Genomic DNA, 22,581 nt, shown 5'->3' on the forward strand with positions numbered 1-22,581 from the left:
TTGTAAATACATTTTGTCTGTTAGTGTTAAGTAATGTACAACAGATTGGAAAAGTCAAGTCTCAAATGAGCAATAGCATGTGACAAAAAGGTAAAAGAAACTTACCTCTTTTGCAATGACAGCTACACAAACCGCCATGTTTGTTCCCTTAAGAAAATGAAAGTAGGCTAAGCGATCGTTCTATGAATGCTTCTATTTAAAAGAAGACATAAAACAAAAGACTACATCTTCAAAACCTGTCTCAATCAAATAAATTATAAACAAAAAAATGTCATTTTGTGTAAAATAATTTATATATTAAATTTTATACACGTTGCAATTTTTCTTATCGCTACTTTCACTTTCACTTTGTCTGCAATGGCGAAGAGAGTTGCAGTGATTGGGGCTGGGGCAGCCGGGCTGTGTGCCGCCCGTCACCTGAGTGCCAGCCCTGATCTATTTAGTGTGGTTTGTTTTGACATGAGTTCGACAGTGGGAGGGACCTGGAATTACACTGATCTCACGGGAAAAGACGAACACGGTCTCCCTGTACAGTCGTCTATGTACAAAAATCTCAGGTCAGTTACATCACGCTGACAAGTCCGCATTCTAAAAATAAATCCAACTGAGGTATAGTAATTTGAAACTTACAACAAATAAATCACAATGATGTAAAGCTGTTTCAACCCAGCGTAATTATGGCATACAACACTCAATCACATATTAATTTATAAGGTAATGTATTATCATGCTTGTTACAGGTATAGGCTATATAACAGGAATATCTGGAATCGGTATCTGGAATATCAAGTCAGTATGTAGCTTCTCCAAGACTACTCTAATCGAAACAATCTTAGTAACAGAGTGCATGACTATGCAGAACTAAGATATATATCACTGAGAATCTTTGTGGGTTCTGCTCCAGTTGCATGCTCATGACATGAGAGTTGTTCTGCCCTTCTACACATGCAAACGGTTTTGCCTCATCTTGATTTGCCAAGACTTAGTTGTATTAAAAGAGAAATGATATGAGGAATTTTAAATCAGAATTCATTCATCTCAAATTTGCCTACTGACTAAATCAAAAATAAAATGGAGCAAATATTTCCCTGTAAACAGTGGTTATAATTGATGGGTACCCAGTTTTACTAAGAATGTTAATATCTGATAAATGTTATGACTTATCAAACTAATTTAGAAATATATTCTGTAAATATTTTCATACCAAAAATTTCATGAGAGATTTTACTACATGTATGGTACATGTACTGATTTACCACTTTGCTGATTCAAGCATTAATTTAATTTTCCTAAACACCCTGTTTTCAATACATGTTCATGTGAGGATATCAATCCATGATATTGATATCTTTATATTAATTTTGTTAGGATAAAATTAGCTTTACTTTTTTTTTAGAACCAATTTACCAAAAGAAGTGATGGCATTCCCCAACTTTCCTTTCCAAACTTCCAAGCCTTCTTACATAGTGCACCAGGATGTTTTAGAATATCTAGAGAGTTACACAGCTCACTACAATCTATACAAGTACATCAAGGTATGAAACTTATAACACAAGTATTTAACTCACTTTACTCTACACTTTTCTCTTTATACTGTGGAATTATCAGAATTCATGATGGTTCAATTTTCGTGGTATTCGTGGGTAGCCCTCCCCCATGAATTTACATTCTACACAAAAACAACTTTTGAAAGAGTTAACTTCCTTACTGAAAGTCAAAACCGATGCATCCACGAAATGACACCCCCAGGAATAAGCAAAAAAACCCACAATCCCTGAAAATTGGGCCCCAGGAATTTAAATGATTTCACAGTATTTGAAACATCATTGGGTAATGGTCGATTTGGTGGCTGTGCTATGAAACTTTCACATGGGGGTTATACTGCATAGTCATGTGCATTGTTTGTGGATGAGGATGATGCTTTTTACTATAAGTAAAGGAGGTCAATGCCAAGGCAAAACCACTCAGATGGATATGTGACATTTTACACTAGAGCCTCACATCTTTGCTAGCCAAGGGTTTTCGGTCCACTTTGCTCCCCATAAATGGTGAGCAAAGTGGACCAAAAACCCTTGGCTAGCAAAGATGGAGCCTCAAGACATTCTAATTAATGGATAAAGGACACGATATGTTGCTCAATTTTACCGTAGATAAATTTCCCTGAAAAATACTATACATGACTAATCTGGTTCCTTAAAATGAACATAAATATACTGTATTCTTTGCTTCCTTGGTAGGGATATACATGTTAAATTTTTTCATAATTTTTATTTTGATTCAAATGAGCACAATTTTGAAATATGACATCAAAATATTAACCTTTTCCCATTTTTACAATTTTGCATGAAACATCTTGTTTTTAAGCAATTTTTCCATCAAAAAAAAACATTGAGCAATTGCTTGAACAAATAAACAAACAAAATATTTTCATCAAACTAAGTGTATCTGTCCAAAACTTATAAGTGACACAGAGTTTGAAGTTTATTTTTTAAGTGTCGCTCAGTATTTCCCATTTAAAAAAAGATAGGAAATGTTGATTTTTGACTGACTTTGATCGAATTAAAAAAATAGTGGTACTTCTGACTCCCATAGAGTGCAAATAGATCAAAGAAATAGGTGAAAAACATATATCATTATCAACTATTCTAAAAAATAACACAACAATTAAATGTACCTTAAACACTTTTTAAAATTGTGAATTACTGTAGATTCCTTATTTTACGCAAGTCCTAATTCCGCAATTCAGCCATTTTCCATCGAATGGCGAGAACATGGAATGACGAATGCCAAATTTTTATCATAGTTTCATGTAGTTTACATATGTCCAAAAAATAAAAGAGAGATTTTAAAATTCGTGAGATGCGCTTCTCGCGATTTTACACGGATGTTAATTCCACGCGTTCAAGTAGGAATCTACAGCATGGGGGCCAAATTTGACTTGTATCATATATATAGCTTTGTATTCTTTATTCATTTGCATCTAACCTTGTTTATGCCAAAAAATCATAAGTGGGCTATGTTTGTTAAAATAAGTTGGATTTTCCCTATTACAACATGCAAAATGCAACTGAATGCTATTAGATAAAATCATAGTAAACATTTTGAGGTCACGTTGTTACACAATTTTATTATCCATATTCATGAACAAGTATGATTTGAATCAAGGTGATTTATATTTCCAAGTACTACATTAGGATGACTCTGACATGTTTTGATAGCTAAACACTATGGTTACCAATGTCCACTCCAGACCATGTGAAGGAGAGAGGGAATTATGGGATGTGTCGTACTGTCCAGTGTCTGCTCAGGACAAGATCCTTACCCAGGAATTTGATGCTGTAATGGTCTGTAATGGGTGAGGAGTTTGATTCTATACAGATTATTAACGTTTTCTGGAGTTTTTGTCTGTGATAATACTACAGTAACTAATCTTTGTAATGCATAGTCCAATACAATTCATCGATGACGCAACATGATGTATTGTGGGAAACAAGCGCGGTTTGCATTATCATATGAAATGGAAATAGCGTAAAATGTCAGTAATTTAATATTTAATTGAAAAATTGGTGAAAATTATATAAATTATACATGTATAAGTAATAAGGAGTCTTTCTTTGAATATTAAGAGGTGGTCAAATATGATCGAATCTCTCATAAAACCCTTCAGGCTTTTTTTGATTTGATCAACGCCACCATAATCGATCACTTCAAAATACTTAAAGACTGATTCCTTATTCCTTTTTTAATTAAATGATTTTAATATATTTATTGTCACCTGAATGATAAAAAATTACCAGGAAAATTTAAAATGAAACATATTATGAAATTGCTGGAGCATATAATGTTACCCCGTTCTGTCCTTCCGTCCCTCTGTCATTCACTTTCTGATCATCATCATCAACCGCTCAACAACTGCTGCTCACATTTGAAATATGTATGTTTCCAATGAATATACAGGTTGAGACGAATTTGTTTCCAGTCTGATGATTTTTGACAGAGTTATGCCTCTTAAACTTAGAAAAAATGGGAAATCCACTTTATGATCATTATCTCAACAACTGTTGCACACATTTAGCCCAAAATTTGTTATATGAATGTGTCATAGAGATGTACAGGTTGATCGAGTTTGAATTCAGTTTGGGTCCAATGATTTTTGACAGAGTTTTTTGTATTAACTTGTATGAACTTAGTTTTATTTTCTTAAGGGAACTCATTATCTCAACAACCATTACACACATTTAACTCCAATTTGATATATGCATGAATGTGTCATAGAAATGTACATGGTGAGTTTGAATTTGGTTCCAGTCTGATGATTTTTGACAGAGTCATGCCTCTTGAACTTAGGAAAAAATGGGAAATTCTTAGTTTCCACTCTCTAACTTTTAAAGTGCATATGTAAAGTTTATATTTCATATAAGGTGAATTTATTAGAAAGTACAGGTTAAGTGTGAACTTGGTTCCAGTCTGATGATTTTTGACAGAGTAATGCCTCTTGAACAGTTTGTTCCCGTTTTACACACATTTGAAAATTAGGTATCGAAAAAATGTGTGAGAAACGGGAATTTGACCAGGTAAGATAATTGCTTAATTGCTATAGTCTATATCACAGTTCCTGTGAGGGCTATTGACAATGAAATAAGTAAAACATATGTACTCCCAATTGATATTGTAGTGTAAACGCATTGTATTATTGTATGTGTATTGTTATGCATGACCTCTGACCCTGGTCCACCCCAACCTTACCTGGTCCAACCTACTGGAGCTCCAGTTCTGATCCTGCCGTATACCGCACCACACCTGTTACCCTGTTTTTCCTTATATATTTTTACCATTGTCTGTTGTCTGCCGCATATTGTCAGGTAAGACACCAGATATTTGAACTATATGTTTAGTAGTTTCTCGGCTACACAACATTGGCGTCGCCGGTAGGATTTGTTTTGTAGTTTCTCGGCTACACAACATTGGCGTCGCCGGTAAACTTTTATTGTATTTTTTGTGTATTTTTGGATATTTTTGTCCACACGGCGATACACATATCGCCGGTTGGATTTTCTCGGTCAAGTTCGTTTTTGAGCATTATATTTGTTTATATTTTGCATTGGACGTTTATTATAAGCGTCAGGTGCGTTATTCCTGCAATTTGACCGATAATTTCATGTTTTCATAGTGTTTTTTTGTCACGGCGTGCTGACAGTTAGCACGTGCGGCGTCGTGATATTTTCTATCGGAACTCAATATTGTCATAATTTTTTCTATTATGTATTGTAGTTTACTTGCGTTTTCATAAGCGTACTTAGAGCGAAATTTAGTATAATTCGTCTTGTATTTTTGTCACTCGTGTTTCTGTAAACACGTGGGTGACCGTTTCTCATGCATGATAAGCATGAATTGTAAACACGTGTTCAAGAGTATAAAATTTTCGTAGTTTTTCAATTATTTTTCGTATTTATGTAGTATATTGTCACACTAAAGCGTTTATCTAACTTTGAAAGTCATATTTGTAGTTATTATTACCTAGAGAATGTTTTTCATTTTTTTGACATTTTGTTTACTGTTTCGGTCGTCTTGTCTGTCGCCATTTTTAGCGCCAAATCGACTGTGACGTTTTAAAGTGAAAGTAACTTTCACTTTCGATTTCACTTTTCTGAAAACGTGTTTGTTTACATTAGACTAGTTAGTAGTTTATAAAATATATTTTCAAGCTTTAGTTATTAGTTTTAAGTAAGATTATTGTATTGTTTACATAAACATTTAGTTTATTCATTAGGAGAAGTAATATTTTGAAATATTTTCTTGAACTTTTTTTGCTGCTGTTGCAGTATATCAGTTGTGGGCAGCATTATTTGATAAGTTCACAATATCATAATGTCTTTTCATATCTGTTGACAATTAAATTGTATTAAATTAGTTGAACATATCATAAGTTCAAGTAGTTTGGGCTGTTATATTTGTTAATTTTTCAGATTTTTTAAAATTACACTTTAGGGGGAAAATTGTTTAAAAAAAAGAGAGAGAATTTTTGTTTTTTTTCTAAATTTTTCAAATTGTTTTTTCACTGAACTAGGTTATTATTGTTCAGTCTCTGTTTTAAAACAAATTTTTGAGTTAGAGATATTTCATTTATTTGTCAAAATTAGTTCAGGCTTTGAAATTACTAAAGTTAGAACTGATTACTTAATGTGATCACCAGCATGCAGTCAACCATGCAGTCAATAATGGACAAATCATTGACTTACCATCAATATGATCAACAAGATGTATTCTAATCCAATCAACGTTGGATATATTAGTGAGGGGGTGAGTGCACAGAGTGCATTTCAGCAACCATTAGTAGGTCCAGTGTCTACAGGCCAACTTTCCCTGCAGACAGGTACAGTGCTACATGGTCATAATGCCCCTCCAGGATTCAACCAACATTACAGTGGAATCCCTGCACCATATGGAACACCATATTCAGCTCAATACCCTCCACAAAGTGCTATTCTAAATCCATGGGGGGTAATGTCAGGTGTTTCAATGGGACCAGAAAATAACACAAATATGTTAGTTGGAAGTTCTTCCATGACACAGGGAGGTTATTTACCGTCAAATGTCAATGGAATGATGCCAACTGGATATACCGTTTCAAGGGCCACTGGAACAAGTTACACTGGTACATTTTCCCAGGCACAGGGTGGTTCGACTGGTTCCATACCGCCAAGTGTTCAGGGGTTTATGATGCCATACCAAACAACATCAAGTCTAAGTGGATTTCCTTCCCAGGCAGCAAGCAGTTTCCAGTCATCGGTTTCTCAGGCATCAGTACTACCGACCACCAGTGTACCCATACCACAAAGCGGCAATATACCATTCAATAGTCAGGGTACTATTGTCAACATAGTACCCTCTACCACCAATATACCTATACAACAGGGTAGTTATGTACCATTTAATGGTCTGGAAACCAATGTCAATATTGTACCATCTACCAACAGCGTACCTGTACCACAGGGCAGCTATGTACAGTTGATTGGTCATAGTACAAATCTCAACATGGTTCCAACTGCATATACCAACAGTACTCCTATACCACAGGGCGGTTACTTACCGATTAGTGGTCAGGGTACAAACGTCAATAATGTACCACCTACAAACAATGCATCCATACCACAGGGTGGTTACGTACCAATTAGTGATCATGGTACAAATGTCAACATTGTACCACTTACCAACATTGCACCTGTACCATATGGCGGTGTCATACCATTCAGTGGTCAAGGTACAAACTCAAACCTGGTAACAGCCACTACACCACAAGCGGGTTACATTCCATGTACTGGTCAAGGTGTTGATCTCAAGGTTATGTCACAAACATTGTACCCACCAGTTCAATCAACACAGAACTCAAATACTTCCAACCAGTATGTGCCATGTACACCAAACCAGGCTATGCTAAACAGCACTAAACAACAGGTACTGACACACAATCATATTCAACCACCACCAGGATTCCAGCAACTACAGTCACAACAGGTTTCACAACAGAGATATGCTCCGACATTGACAACACAAAATCAGCTGACACAACAGGTTTACACTCAAGCATTACCAACACCAGTCAGCATTCAGCAGCAACAACAACACAACTTACAGACACTACTCAATCCGAAGACCACTCCAACACAGCAGTACACCATTCAACAATTGCAAAATGCAAGTCATCTTGGTCAAGTACATCAACAAACTCAAATGCGAGATGTACCATGTCAAATACTGCAAAATGTACCATGCCAAAATACATGTATGGCACCAGCTCTGATGCTGGATCTGACCCCAGGCCTAACAGATCAAGTCAGTCCGACTCTGTTAAATGGCAGTGAAATACCTCCCCCTGGAGCAGGTTTGACAGTTACGGGTAGCATTCAGTACCAAGTTAATCCGGCAAAGTTACATGGTGGTTATGTACCACTAATGGCTTCAGCTAGTACTGAATCTATTCCTGGTAATGTGGAGAAGATTTCAAAGATGCAGATGCCTTGCTACAATTCTGAGTCGGTCCAGACAGTGGGCGCTTTAAAACCGCTAACTGTTGAGGTATCTGACCAGGGTTCTTCATTGTCTGGCAATATCCTTGAAACAGTCAAAGCAAGCATTTGTTCTGACCATGCACGGATCACACAGCCCTATGGATCTAAGCAAACACTCATGTTATTGCAGCAGTGCCAACAACCACATTTGCAAAGTGTGCATGCACCACTTCTTGCGCTTCAATTGCCTTCTCAACAAAATGTGGAACAACAACCTCACCAGCAAATCATGTCGCTATCACCACAACAACAGTTTGCAGTTGGCTCACAAGAGCAGCATCTTCATATGGTGTCACTGAATACTATGGAGAAACAACATGCATCAGTGTTATCTGCACATTTGTCAACCCAGCAGTTAGCATTAGGTAACATTGACACAAGAAGTAGCGGAAGACAAGAATTTTGTGGTGAAGATGATAGGCAAGGTGTTTGCAATGAACATGAAATGTCAGATCTTGCTGAGGCACTGACTGAGGGAAGAGAGCAGCCAGAGGTGTTTGATACACATGAACAAGACACTTTGCTGCGGACAGTCAAGAGACACTATGTTGAGGTCTATCAACGGCTGTCTACCCTGAAGAATCATGTCGACTCTTTGGTCATAGACATGCAGACCATCACAAAGGGAATGGAGGCAATTGATCTTGAGCAGAATCATCTGAAATATGACTGCTACTCAGTCTGCTAGTGAGAAATATCTGAATATTTGTTAATAACTTATTGTGACTCATTAAGCAGAATGTTACATGTATCAAGACATTTGCAGCTGCTGATAAATTTATGTTATTGACAAACCAGTATGAACAACAATTAAATCCTATACAGTTGTAAGAGTAACTTAAATATGTAGATCTGACAATCATTATGTTTTAGTAAACATTGTTTCCAAGCCAGTTTTCCCATTAGCTAGATACTTGGCAATTATATTAGTTATGTAGTACAGTATTTGCTAGTAGTTTTCCTAGGTTAGTATAAACAAAATACTGGTACAATATGCATTTGTTTCAATATGTAAGATACACATCATGTTCTGAACAAGTCAGTAGAATGTTATATGTTCGTCATTTGCACTACTGAAGTTCAATATACTTAAATTATCATATTATTAGTATGTTATTCATGGACTTTGTATTTCAGTCGATGAAGAAGTTGAGTTCCAAAACCAGGGTCACGTCAAATTTATAGTTTATTATTACCAATAACAGTATACTTAGTCAATATGTGTCATGTAACATTTTATAGTTAACATTCCCCGTCCATGTTTTCATATTTTTGGTTGTTTATATTTTGAAACAGTGTGTAGTTGAAAGAAACATTCCTTTTTATGTAAAACTAGTTTGTTTTGTTATTTATTATACAAGAAATAATTTGTTGGTCAAGAAAGGGTGATTGTCATAATTAGATTTAATCCATTTTGTGCTTTGAATAATTGGTATTTTGATAGCTCTCCGTTACTGTTAAGTTAGTTAATCTACCGGTATATATAGGAAACATCAGCTACTGCTTTAACATCCTCAAAGGCTTGTATAGACATACATACAAACAATTCCGGAATCTGACATAATGCAACAGAAGACCATTTCCAAGTTACAGAATGGTCAGCTAGATCAACAGGACTTTTCCGAAGTTCATGACGGAGCAGAATGTTCTACGGATCATGAGACGGCGGACTAAGAATGTTGCATCTTAAACTCAGCTGTAGATTTTACCATATGGATCAGAGCCTTTTTCCACATAGGCCCACATTAGTTATTGTTTATCTTGGTATATACCTACCTTCACTTCACCAGAATAAAGCTGCATTTAGACAATAATTTGTTGGTATATAATTGTACATACCGTACAAGTGTTTGTTAGTGGACTCTGATCACCCCATTACATAGAGGCCTTACCTTGCTCAGCATTGTCTGTACCCTAACTGTGAAAGGAGGGGAGGATCACCTTCAGCACCAGCACATCCTCAAGATATTTAGAAATATACGTCCCGTTTACTTAATTGACGAGACTGCATGCGATGAGCCAACTCCAGTACTCAAAATTCATATCTTTGATAATAGGTGCCTTAGGACGCTGATGTCCACAGCGCCATCACATTGTAATGTTCCTGCTAAATTTAGGGCTAGATATTGTTCTGCCCAATTCAAGTGGGATTTGTACTTAATCTCGTTGTATTTTCATATGGTAGTTTTCTTAAATAATTCCTCCAAAACTTGTTTAGAGAAATTTTAGCATATTTTTCAGTATCTTGTATTGTCAACCTTTTTAAAAAAGAGATTACCTACTGTAGTCTATGTACATTCATCTTTTTATTATAAAACGGGGAGGAGTGTAGTGTAAACGCATTGTATTATTGTATGTGTATTTTATGCATGACCTCTGACCCTGGTCCACCCCAACCTTACCTGGTCCAACCTACTGGAGCTCCAGTTCTGATCCTGCCGTATACCGCACCACACCTGTTACCCTGTTTTTCCTTATATATTTTTACCATTGTCTGTTGTCTGCCGCATATTGTCAGGTAAGACACCAGATATTTGAACTATATGTTTTGTAGTTTCTCGGCTACACAACAATATTTACATCTATTTTATGTTACAATATAAATTGCATAAAAGCACATTTACATAACAATTGACTTGCATGTTCTTGAATTTAATTTCAAACATCAATCTGGTCATGAACAATTTCATTAATTTATTTAAACAAGAAAGGTTATTGCAAAAATGTTGGATATGTAATGCTTTTGTTTTAACGTACTCTGTCTATAGGAAGTACATGTTACAAGTTTGAAGAGAAAATATATTTTATTGTTATATTCAGTAGTATATTCTCACTATATAACTCTATATAGACGAATAGTCAATAATTGTAATATTAGCTCATCCGAAAAATATTGACCGGTCAATATTTTTTTGATATTGACCGGCTAGGAATAATATCTAGAGAACATTCCCTCTATTCAAATAATCGCCTCTGATTAGTTAATTCGTAAACGATGACGTAAATAACTCTTCGCGACTCCAAAACAAGGTGACGTCATAATAGACAGTCAGTCAAGGCAAGTAAACAACGGACGCGCAATGCGACGGTTTGCTATCATAACGGATATAAGGATTTGCGAATTACTGTGAAGTAAAATCAGGTAGAACATCTGTATATTAATTCTTTCGGTCGGCGGAATATCACCAGTGACCGTTCGATGCTGAGGATATTTTGGAAATGAACTTTGCACAGAATTGAATTCGTGAATTCTTTGTTGAGCCGAGAAAATTATGGCGATCTGTTTTCAATTACTTTTTAATTTTGGTTTGTTTCTTCATATAACAAAACAAATGTTGACTGGGTTTTCGGGCAACATTGATTATATTAGCCCCCTTGGGACGAAAATATTGCCCTCCGCTTCGCGTCGGGCAATATTTCGTCCCTCGGGGGCTAATATAATCAATGTTGCCCTCAACCCCAGTCAATATTTGTATAATATTCAATTATTGCGGACATAAATTGAGGAAATGAGTCTAGTGAAATGCTGCTAAATATTTTTCATTTATGCTGTGGCTTGAATATTCGAAGACGATAGACAAACTGTATGATGATATGATAATAAATAGGCAATTTTATATGCTTCAAAAACTGTAAAGATGTTTTCAGAAAACCTATCAAATGTAGAACTTATTCATGCATGTTCAACCTTCCTCAGATTGAAGTGTATCGAATCAATATTAAGATTATTATTTTTGTCGGAATTTTTGTGCTCCGTGTTTTTAGCTACCGATTTGGAAAAAAACATAAAAGTGACCCGCAATATACACTAAAGCGGTGACGTCATAAGAACTTATCGAATCAATATCAAAATTATTATTTTTGTCGGAAATTTTTGTCCTTCATGTATATTTAGCTACTGATGTGAAAAATCAGAAAGTGATCCGCAATATATACTAAAGCGGTGATGTCATAAGAACTACTGTCAAAGCCGCTACTTCAAAGATTGAAATATTTTGTGAGAAAGATCTGTTTCCTTTCATAATATTTTTTTGTTGATACCAATCAACTAATTTTAACATGCGTTTTACATATTTTGCAACCAAGATGTAAAAAGAGACACGGTGTACCACATCATCTTCACAGCGTCTTGACTTTGTGAAGATGATCAGTGAGTGGAAATTTAAGACTAAACTTATCATTATCTCTATTTTATCAAATGAAAAAATGGTGATAGTTATTTGTTATCATACCTAAAACACAACAAAATATCTATATTCTTCTTTTTTCATCGTAAAGGCGCTGATAAAACACATGTAAAAATCCAGGTAAAATTTTTGACTGAAAGCAGACTATAATTGCTATCACAACACAAATCACACCTATTGTTCTATACCCATTTATCAAATGTGTGCAAAATGGGAACACACCCTTTTGAACTTAAAAGAAAATGAGTAATTATACCCCCGCTCCAAAGGAGAGTGTCTGTTTGTCTGTCTGTAACAAAAATTTCTGTCGCATTTTTCTCAGCAACTATTCATTCAGACATTTTTTGTTACACTATTTGTTAAAGCATGCAATAGACCCCTTCACGATAACTGCGGTACTGCTCTCTTGCAGGGCAAAATGATATACTTTGCCGAAATTTCAGTAGGTAGATAATTAAATGACGTAAATGAAACAATTGACGTTACGTCATATTTCACCAAACCAATGTCATTTTGCCCTGCAAAAGAGCAGTACCGCAGTTACCGTGAAGGGGTTAATATCGTGGGATAAATTATTAATAAATACCAATCAGACCTCAAGTTCCTGTTAAATGACGACTTTGTTTATTTTTAGCCTAAATTTTCAAACAAAATTTCTTCAAAGATTTCTCAGCAACTATTTATGGCAGATGCTTGAAATTTTCACACACTATTTGTTTAGGCATTCCATATTGTACTGAATATATTTTTGTATCAATTGGATGCCAACTTCCTGTTTAATGACGTTTTTGTTTATTTTTAGCTGAAATTTGTTGACAAATTTTCGTCAAGGATTTCTTAGCAACTATATATGGCAGATGCTTGACATTGCAACACACTATTTGTTTATGCCAAGTCATGGTAAATACTTTTGTATCAACGTACCTGCTAAACTTTCAAAGCTGCTATGTGGGAGAATTTCCCCCTTACCAACTTGGCTAAGGGGGAGATTTTGCGTAAACGCTGATTTTTCGTGTGAAATGCAATATATTCATATGATATATGTTAAAATACCTTAATTGTAATACATTTGCAATCATTTTTGATTTTATTATTTCTATGACTGTCAGTTTGCAATTGCAACTTGTGTTGCAGTGTTCAGAAAATAAACCATTATTTTGTTTGCATATAATAACTTTGGAGGGCCCTATGATAAAATCTAGCTGTTGTTATTACAAGAGAAAGCCTAGTACATGTACTTGTAGCACTGGGGCGTTAATTGTATTGTAAAAGAGAAAGTGCTTTGTGACACTTAATAGAATTGAAACATATACTATAAATGCTTTCTGCATGGTTATTGGAGTTGAAAATTTGTAAGAGAGAATTGCCAATTGTTTGTATATACTTATTGGAATGTACATATGAAGATTCATATTTATGTCTGACCTGGTATTTTAAACATGAGGATGAAATTGCAACATGTGAGAATAAAAAGCATGTATCCCATTATCATGCAGTGTGCTGTCTGCGTTTGCTATTTTGACTTGTAAATGACGTACGCCTGTACATGTGAGTCATGTTCAGGCGGTGTAAAGCTGTGGATGTCTGGGGCCCAGCGGTAAGGATGTAGGAGTGTTAATCAAGTTGTTCAGGAGGTAGATGACCTCTTTTCATGTAACGTTGGTGAGTCATGAGTATTAGTTTTTTATGGCACGTCTACACTCTTCATTATAAAGTGGAATTTAACAGGCTCGTTCTGCAAGACAAGTTGTTCTGTTTCACAAAAATATGGTAAAGAAACCATTTTTATGCAGTTTAACAAATCAGATGACATGAACATATAGAAACAAAAACATGATTTAGGCTGAAATTTTTTTAATTCTTCTTTTTCTGTTTTTGATGTTTAGAATGTTTAAGAGCATGTCTACGAGAAAACCATGCAAAATGTGGTGGGAGCAATTTAAGGTTCTTTGATCAATTACCCATACTTCATATTTTGTGTCGATCTATATGAATTACTTTGCCACAAATTTAAAAAATTTCAATTAATATGTCCGTTATCGACTCAACAATAGAAATATATAGGAACCCATTACTGTACGTATTAACTGCATCAACTGCTGAAGTTCATCGCCTTTGTCTTCTCGGCTTTCTCATGTTTATTGTGGTGTACATGGCTTCTATCATTGATTTGTTTGTAACTCTTTCATTTCTTCTTGGCTTAAAAAAATGGAAAATAACTGGTTGACTCCATTCAACCCTGGTAAATATTAGGTCACATGTGATAATAAACGTCTTCTTGAGCTAGTTTATCTAGGACCAGATCATACGTCCAGACCAATGATTTAAAATTAGTGTTTAATCAGATATATTGCTCAATTTTTCTATTTACTAATGAATATGAAAATCTGATGAACTGCTTTGTTTCAAGGTTCAATGTACTGTGCATTATTTGAGTTTTGCCAATTTTACATTATTAATCACTTTCTTTCATCTTTGTCTAAAAGGTATACAGTTGCAATCTCTTTTACAATTCCAATTCTGGTTCTTTATGTTGTACAATTCCAATCTTGGCCGTTTATGTTGTGAAATTTCAGTCCTGGTCCTTTTTATGTGGCAGAGTATAATAGCGAGCAAAGCTCACAGGCACAAAGCACCAGCAAGCACTGCAAGCTATAACAACAACGTTTTGGGGAAGAGCAAATTTGATTTAATTACTATTCCCTTTGACATACTGAATTTCCTACCGTCAGAATTGTAAATTTCTGTTTAAATTGCATATGGCTACCAATATGCCATGTTCTCGCGAAAACAGGTAAAAATGTATTTTAAGTATGCTATGCATTAAAAAGATAATAAAACATTCTGCTAATACCCAAAAAATAGTCCCCACTCATTTCAAATGTTTTGACTGTAACAGATGAAATTGAAGTAAGCTGTATATTTTCAATTTTGCCATTTAATGTTCCGTGGTCCTAAATGTTTACTGGTAATCATATTCAACAGTTTGTATTCAAATTAATGGTTGGGAAGCAGCATATAGAAAGTAATATGTTGCTAAAATATGATTACCGCTAAATGTGGTACATTTGCAGACCTCAATCTAGCATCATCAGATATACTTATGTGAATGCAATAGGCTCAGTTAATGAAAATGCTGATAATGCTATAACATTAATAAATAAGATGTCTTTAGGTTTTAATCTATTGTTTTTCATTTTGTTGTTTTAAAGTCACTATGCTCTGCCTCTGTATCCCACAATTCCTGGAATGGAGGAGTTCAAAGGTCAAGTGGTACACAGCCATGACTACAGAATTCCAGAAATGTTCCAAGGAAAGAGGGTAGTGTGTCTCGGAGCAGCTGCCTCTGGACAGGACATAGCCATCGATGTTTCCTCAGAAGCTAAATTAGTAAGTGTTGCTTTTAATTTTTATGTATCCTAAATATTAATGATGGAAAGGAGGGTAAAGGACTATACATGGTTTGAGCCTGAAATGGCCCCCTTAAATGAACATCATCATTTTACTGTAATTCTTTGTTTTCTTTGTACAGAATACATTTGAAGTTTTTTCATAAGGCCACACCAATTTGATTTCTTGTTCTTCGGATTCTAGGCAAAAAAATATTGGGGCAAGCGGGTGATTTATTAATTTTAAAACTAAAAAAACTGAAATTTGAAAAATTTGGGGGTGACTTAAAAAAAAGAGGCGAGCGATAATATTTTATTTTCAAATGTCAGTTTTTTCCTATGAAATACATGTAAAAAGCAGTAAAAAGTTGGTGACTATATTCGCCATTGTATCAGACCCCTCCTGATCGCTAATAATATCCAAACATACAGGCATTGATTACTTGCAAACTTTGCTGATAATCTACCGGGAAATTTTTCGGTATGATCAATGTAAAAAAACCCAGCACAATCACCACTAATAAAAAAGATAAATGAACAAAAAATAGAGCGGGAAACAGTATGAAAATTTCTGGATGCGGGATTTATTTTTTAATATTATTTTTTTGAAAGCCTATAGGCACGTGCGCGCGGATCGAGTGACCAAGAAATCAAAATGGTGTGGCCTAATTATTTTAAAAATATGACATTAATTTAACCTTTTCCCGCAAATTTTTCCTAAGACGAATTGTTTTTGTGCAGTTTTTCTGAAAGAAAATATTGAGCAATTGCCTAAATAAAAGATGTATCTATTCAGTTCTTATCAATGACATAAATTTTGTTCCTGTTCAAAGTGTTGCTATATATGTCCCATTTAAAGAAGATAAGAAAAATATCACTTAATGGCTGATTTTGATCAAATTATAAAATTAGTGTCACTTCTGATGTTATATACTACCAGTGAATGCAAAAAAATCAAATACATTTTATATCAACTCTTCTAAAAAATAACACAACTTAATAGGAATAAGGCGAATGTACCGGGTAACTGATTTTTCTGTGAATTCCTTTTAAGCTTGTTCACTGTATCAATGTTTTAATTACTGTAGAAGTTGTTTACTAGTTCAAGATATGATTTGATCCCTTTAATTGTTCCAGGTGTACTTGAGCCACAACAAAGCAAGGCTTGACACATATCTCCCAGAAAATGTAAAACAGAAGCCAGGAATCCAGGCATTAGGACCACACTCTGTTATATTTTTGAATGGAGAGGAGGCGGAGATAGACGTCCTACTGCTCTGTACTGGATATCATTATCACTTCCCCTTCCTGTCCGAGGATTGTCAGGTCCAGATCTCTGATGAGAGACTCACTCCTCTGTACAAACACTTGATCCACATCGATCACCCAACAATGGCATTCATTGGCATTCCTAAGACAATTTGTCCATTTCCCCAGTTTGACGTACAGGTGCGATTCTTCTTGTCGGGGCTGTCTGGGAGATTCAGACTTCCATCCAAGGCTGACATGTTGTCCGACACAGAGAGGGACTTCCAAAGGAGGTTGTCTGAGGGTCTACCCCCGAGGTACGCCCATGTCCTCGGCCCCAGGCAGTGGGAGTATAATGACGAGCTGGCACAGTTAGCGGACATTGAGCTCGTCCCTAGGGTGGTACAGAAACTGTATGATTATGTCCACGAAACCCGAGTCAAAGACATTGTTCATTACAAAAACAGGAATTATAAACTAGTCAATTCTGAAGACTTTCAAGCTTTATAGCAGGACTGGGTCTAAGGAATGAATCCTTTTATAATAATGGTTGTATCTATTAACACATTATACAGACTGTTTAATTTTTAATGAATTTTTAGCTCATATATAGGCCACAGACTTGAGTTAAGCTTTTCTGATCAGATCCTTTATTGTCAAGCCATCTACCAGTATTTGTATGTTGTCTGTAACCTTCCCACAATTTTCACTTTGTCTCCAGAACTCACCTGACTGATTTCAACAAAATTTGGTACAATTCATCATTGTGCCTCCCTTCAATATTGCTTTGCTGTTGTCTGTCGGTCCACCAACAGTTTCCGTTCATTATCTTCACAGTGGATGCACGTATTGATATGAAATTTGGTATACAGGTTTATCATAACAATATCTAAGTCAAGTTCAATTTTGGGTAAGATCGAGAGATTTTTTTTACATAGTTATGCCCCTTAGAAAAATTTCAATTAATTGCAGTTTCCATTCATTTTCTTCACAGAGGATGAACATATTGAGTTGAAATTTAGTAATCAGGTCTGTCTGAATAACATCTAGGTCAAGTTCGATTTAAGGTACAATCGAAAAAAATTTGACCGAGTTATGGACTTTGAAAACTCCAATTGCATTGTATTTGCAGTTTCTGCCGTACATTTTCTTTGTAGAGGTTGTACTTACCGAGATGAAATTCGGTATACAGAATATTCTTAAAGTACAATCAAGCATTTTTCGACAGAGTTATGTGTCTTGGACTAAGAAGAATTTCAATTACTTGCAGTTTTGCAAGATCACAAGATTATAAATGAGGCACATGGAGGTGTGCAAGGCTAAGAATAGGCAAATATGGGGGGATTTTTTTTTTAAATCTGGATTTTTTTTATGGAAGGAATGCTGAGTTCCTTATAAGATATGGAAAAATGTAGAAGATTGTTTCTGGTATTTGGGTAAAACTAATGAATAAATAGGAAAACTTTCTTTAATTATATAGATATAGATTTGTATAAATTATGATCCCAAAAATCAGGGTTTGGGAATCAGAGATAGAATTATAAGAAAATATAGTTATGTATACATGTACACTTTGAAAGTATTACTCAAAAAAATGATGTGGCCCATGGGCTTCTTGTTACCTATTGTATTTTAATTACATGTACTAATGAATTGGTTTTAATTGATAATAAAAATTTTAAGAATCCAATGAGTATTTAGTAATCTGCTACAAGATTTCCATGTAAAATGAAAAGATCACTTCAATAGTTTAATAAAACTGAATGTAAAGACATTAGGTACAAAACTAGGACTTCCTTCTCTCAAGTAATGTAATGCATTCAATGATTCAATGAGCTATTTGTTGCTGTCTGATATTGCTGACTCAGTATACCCATAAGATGATCCATGCATGGGGAAAAAGGAGTTTATTTTTTAGGGAGGCCGACTTTAGTTTTCATTGCGCATGTTTTTGCACATTCTAGTAAAATATACTGTATTTATACCTTTTATGAAATTGTTTTGATACTATTTATTTAAATTGTACACAATAAACAAACACAGATAAAAAATGTTTATATTTTTTAAGAAGTTTTTTTAATATTTTAGACAATTTTTACGTTTTGCGGTAGGTGAGCGTTGCCATTGTGCTTTTTGAATAAAATGAAGCTTTGTAGGAGTACGAAATAAAAGAAAAGAAAAAGTAAAAAGTTGAAATTTCACACAGAATAATATGCTATCATGGGGATTATTTTTCTTAATTTTTCAATGAATCCACATTTCTAATATTCAAAAAATATATCAAAATTTGGTCCATTTTAATATTTTGAGATAATGAGATGACCCCAACTAAAAACCAGACGGAAATACAATACATGTATACCCACAATATCATAAACTCTAAATAAGGAATAGAAATAAGGTACAGTTACCACACATTATGTTAAAGTTATCATAGACTCGAAATAAAGAGCAGGGAGAGAACACAATTGCCGTACAATGAATTTATATCCGGTTTATGAAAGAGTAACTTAGTAAAAATTGGGGACAGGGGGTCACAGTTGTAATACAAATAAATGGCTATCTAATGCATCACAGACAAAATGTTGAGGGCATGGTGGAAACAATAGCAATCAAGTTAATATAAACCCAATGTGGAGGGCACTGACGAATCAATTGAAAGTTGCCATATAAAAAAATGTATCAAAGTGGCTTTTGATTGAAATACTTACGGGGTATATATAAACAATATATTGAGGGCTACAGTTACAATGCAGTAAATGTATATGCATAATAACAAGAACAAGAAACCCACAATAGCAATATATTAGAAATCCCAGTCTCGGTTGATCGCGGTCCTTGCTACCTTGCACCTGCAGCCTCGGGTAGACTGAAGCTGTGGGTGTTTATTGTCCGTTTCTTACTGTTTGTATCTAGAGGTGTGAATTTAATCTATATATTAAGTAGAATGCGGTGACTTCTGCTGGTGAGATATTTACATTGTTTGTTAGTTTATTGCAAGTCAATACAAAGCTGTAATAAATTACACTTAGCATGTAAAAGCAGATATACAAAAACAGTTGGTTGCTAGGGGTAAGCGTTGCCATGGTAAACGAGGCTAAAGATAAAAAAATGCAAATCTTACATAAGATTATGCCCACTTATATATTAGGTATAAAACATAACTTTGTAATATTATCAATTTCATTTTATATAAGATAATTGATTGAGAAACCATTACTTTTTTAAACTGTTACTACGAAAACCACTTAAAATCGAAATTGTCCATACAATTCTTTACATGTAGATTGAGATTTTTCCTTCTGCTATACACAGTCACGTACAAATGAATGTAAGTACAGCAACAAGACTTCCTCTCTGTTTTATATTTACATTCAAAATCATTCTATGCCGTCTCAACTAATTAGGTAGCAGAAAGCTGAAAAACAATATTTCTCAACATAATAATATAAGAAATATGGAGAAGCTAAAACACTCGCCCCTTTCCAGCTGCAACTGAGTCGTTTTTAATTCGGTCTGAACACCTCTTGGACAAGTTCTGAAATCAACTCCCAAAAAAAAATTGGTATGTTTTTTTAATTGTTCATTTCTTTGAAAAAGTCAGAAAAACTTACATTTTATAAGCTCTGTCAATTTGGCCGACAGAAGTGGCCCTATTTATGTCTGTTAACCTATTTAACTATAAACAATGACGTCAATTACGTGAATAACTCTTGCGTTTTTATTCCAAAGGTGATGTACTCCTACTTTCATTTGATTCGTGCAATTGCCCAGCATAACCAATTTAATTAGCACTTAACAATATAAAAGACAACAATTTGTCAATAATTCTTAGACAAGACGATCGTAGAAGTTCACGCTCTAATCATGAAATCTGAAGCCACAAAAAATACATTTGATGATGAAATCCATCCACATTTTCGAAAGCATGCCAAAACCTTGGCGACTGTTGATTTCAAAAGACAAAAGCTTCCCCCCATACGCTCTCGATCCTCTACCTATTCCTGCAGTCGCCCGACCAACTCATCCGCTGTGGAAAGGGTGAGAAATTTCAGTTTGTCGTCCCATGGAATCGAGAACAAAGGGGACAGTTTCAGAGTCATATCTCCAATCACTGGTTCACCTGGAAATACAACCAAGTACCATGAAGCCAATCCGAAATTTCTAAAGAAAAGACCCGCTTTTCGGAAAGAGCAGCAGTTTTACCCGACCAGCGTGACGCTGGAGGACGACAACGACGACTTCGTGAGACCCGTATGTAACAGTATAGGATCTTGCAGCACGAAGGGGGGCTTCAGAATCAAAGTCATCGGCTACAATTCGGTAGGGAAATCCATGATGATCAACCAGATGACCACCTCTCAATTTATCGGTCTCCAAGATATCAAAGGTAAGCGAACAGTACCGCGTTATATATTTTGTCGAAACTGTTTTAAATGGCGCATTTCTCCCTACATTTTTAATGAGTTATTTTTCCCTTAATTTTAGACAACACAAATCTCACCAGTGTGTCGCTTTCTCTTGATGGAGAAGAATCCACCCTGGAGCTAGAAGAAGTCGCAAACGACAAGGTAAGACGGAAATCGGGAATGACAAATAGGTCTCGGTAATGAAACTGAACAATTCCTTGTTATCTGTCGGTAAAACAATATTAACCAGTTCTTGTTTTATTTTGCAGATCCATAGACACAGTGTGTTCGATGATGCCTTCATCATGATTTACTCCATATCTGATGCAGCATCTTTTATTTACATCAAACGGGAGGTGTGTCGTCTGCGGGAGAAGATAGACGTGGACCGACCGATCATTATAGTGGCCAACAAGACTGACCTCAACAGAACGAGAGCGGTCACTTCCTCAGGTAGCTACACATTTCTTTTCATGGATATCCACATATGCATTGTCGCTAAATTTGAAGAAATGCTTTGTCAAAAAAAAAAAATCTGAAGATTCCCAAAAATATGAATGCGATGGGTTTTTTTCGCAGAGGGTAAAGCTGTGGCTCATCATTACAACTGCAAGTACGTAGAAACGTCGGTGGCATTCCAAGTCCGAGTCGACGAACTCCTGGTGGCATTAGTGAGACAAATCCGGCTCACTCTTGACCCAAAGACAATGATTGGGAGGTCCAGTGCTGACTGGAACAGGGGGCCGAAGCACCTGCCCAGGAGGTTCATCAAGGCGCGCACCTTGTTACAGAGACTGTTTGGTAGGAAGCCAAGAAGTAAAAGAAACGGCGAAACGTGTGAAGAAATATTTAGATTGTGAATTCGTGTTTTGTAAATATTGTTATGAATGTTAATATATAACCTACAGAAAAGTATAAAATGCATGTCTGTTAATTTAATTTTATTTATTTTTTGGGGATCGGGTCGGGGTGGTTGGATATAACATATATACATAATGTATATATATACATATACACATAACAAGGTTATGTATATTTTTATGCACTGATTAATACCTTTCTGAAACACCAAAGAAAGCATTTTCATGTATATGATTAATTAAGGAATAAGGAATCATTCTTTGAGTATTATGAGGGTGATAATTTTGGTCTGGGCGTGATCAAATCCAATAAAGCCCGAATGGCTTTTATAATGATAGATTTGATCACGCCCCGACCGAAATGATCACCTCATATTACTAAAAGAATGATCTTATTCCTTATATTTATATAATTTTAA

The 22,581-nt window shown here is 35.2% G+C and overlaps 3 protein-coding genes across 4 annotated transcripts in view; 2 read left to right on the forward strand and 1 right to left on the reverse strand.

Annotated features, from left to right (window-relative positions):
* LOC105341071 (trafficking protein particle complex subunit 2-like protein) overlaps positions 1–262 on the reverse strand; it is a 5,239-nt gene extending 4,977 nt beyond the window's left edge. The window contains exon 1 of the mRNA XM_011447368.4: positions 106–262. Within this exon, the coding sequence (XP_011445670.1) occupies positions 106–138 (33 nt within the window). The 5' untranslated portion in view covers positions 139–262. The remainder of the gene's footprint in view (positions 1–105) is intronic.
* A 62-nt stretch (positions 263–324) lies between these two features.
* On the forward strand, positions 325–18,948 carry LOC105341068 (uncharacterized). Of its 2 annotated transcripts, XM_011447365.4 has the most exons (6): positions 438–557; positions 741–793; positions 1,397–1,535; positions 3,219–3,355; positions 15,469–15,646; positions 16,783–18,948. In XM_011447365.4, the coding sequence occupies exons 3-6, from the start codon at positions 1,419–1,421 to the stop codon at positions 17,401–17,403; spliced, it is 1,053 nt and encodes a 350-aa protein (XP_011445667.3). In that variant the 5' UTR covers positions 438–557; positions 741–793; positions 1,397–1,418; the 3' UTR covers positions 17,404–18,948. The 2 variants fall into 2 exon arrangements, with proteins under 2 accessions (XP_011445666.4, XP_011445667.3); XM_011447364.4 differs by lacking the exon at positions 741–793 and having other exon boundaries at positions 325–557.
* A 1,648-nt stretch (positions 18,949–20,596) lies between these two features.
* On the forward strand, positions 20,597–22,203 carry LOC105341134 (GTP-binding protein GEM). Its single transcript, XM_011447487.4, has 4 exons — positions 20,597–21,283; positions 21,382–21,464; positions 21,572–21,755; positions 21,882–22,203. The coding sequence occupies exons 1-4, from the start codon at positions 20,761–20,763 to the stop codon at positions 22,160–22,162; spliced, it is 1,071 nt and encodes a 356-aa protein (XP_011445789.3). The 5' UTR covers positions 20,597–20,760; the 3' UTR covers positions 22,163–22,203.
* The last annotated feature ends 378 nt before the right edge of the window (positions 22,204–22,581 follow it).

This window comes from Magallana gigas, chromosome 3 (genome assembly GCF_963853765.1).
Source record: "Magallana gigas chromosome 3, xbMagGiga1.1, whole genome shotgun sequence".
In the NCBI taxonomy this organism is placed as follows: domain Eukaryota; kingdom Metazoa; phylum Mollusca; class Bivalvia; order Ostreida; family Ostreidae; genus Magallana; species Magallana gigas.

Coding starts and splice junctions, on each gene's coding strand:
- LOC105341068 (XM_011447364.4), top strand. CDS start 358: ATGGCGAAGAGAGTTGCAGTGATTGGGGCTGGGGCAGCCGGGCTGTGT. Junction 558..1,396: donor TCTATGTACAAAAATCTCAG/GTCAGTTACATC, acceptor CTTTTTTTTTAG/AACCAATTTACCAAAAGAAG. Junction 15,647..16,782: donor TTTCCTCAGAAGCTAAATTA/GTAAGTGTTGCT, acceptor TAATTGTTCCAG/GTGTACTTGAGCCACAACAA.
- LOC105341134 (XM_011447487.4), top strand. CDS start 20,761: ATGAAATCTGAAGCCACAAAAAATACATTTGATGATGAAATCCATCCA. Junction 21,284..21,381: donor CGGTCTCCAAGATATCAAAG/GTAAGCGAACAG, acceptor CCTTAATTTTAG/ACAACACAAATCTCACCAGT. Junction 21,465..21,571: donor AAGAAGTCGCAAACGACAAG/GTAAGACGGAAA, acceptor TTTATTTTGCAG/ATCCATAGACACAGTGTGTT.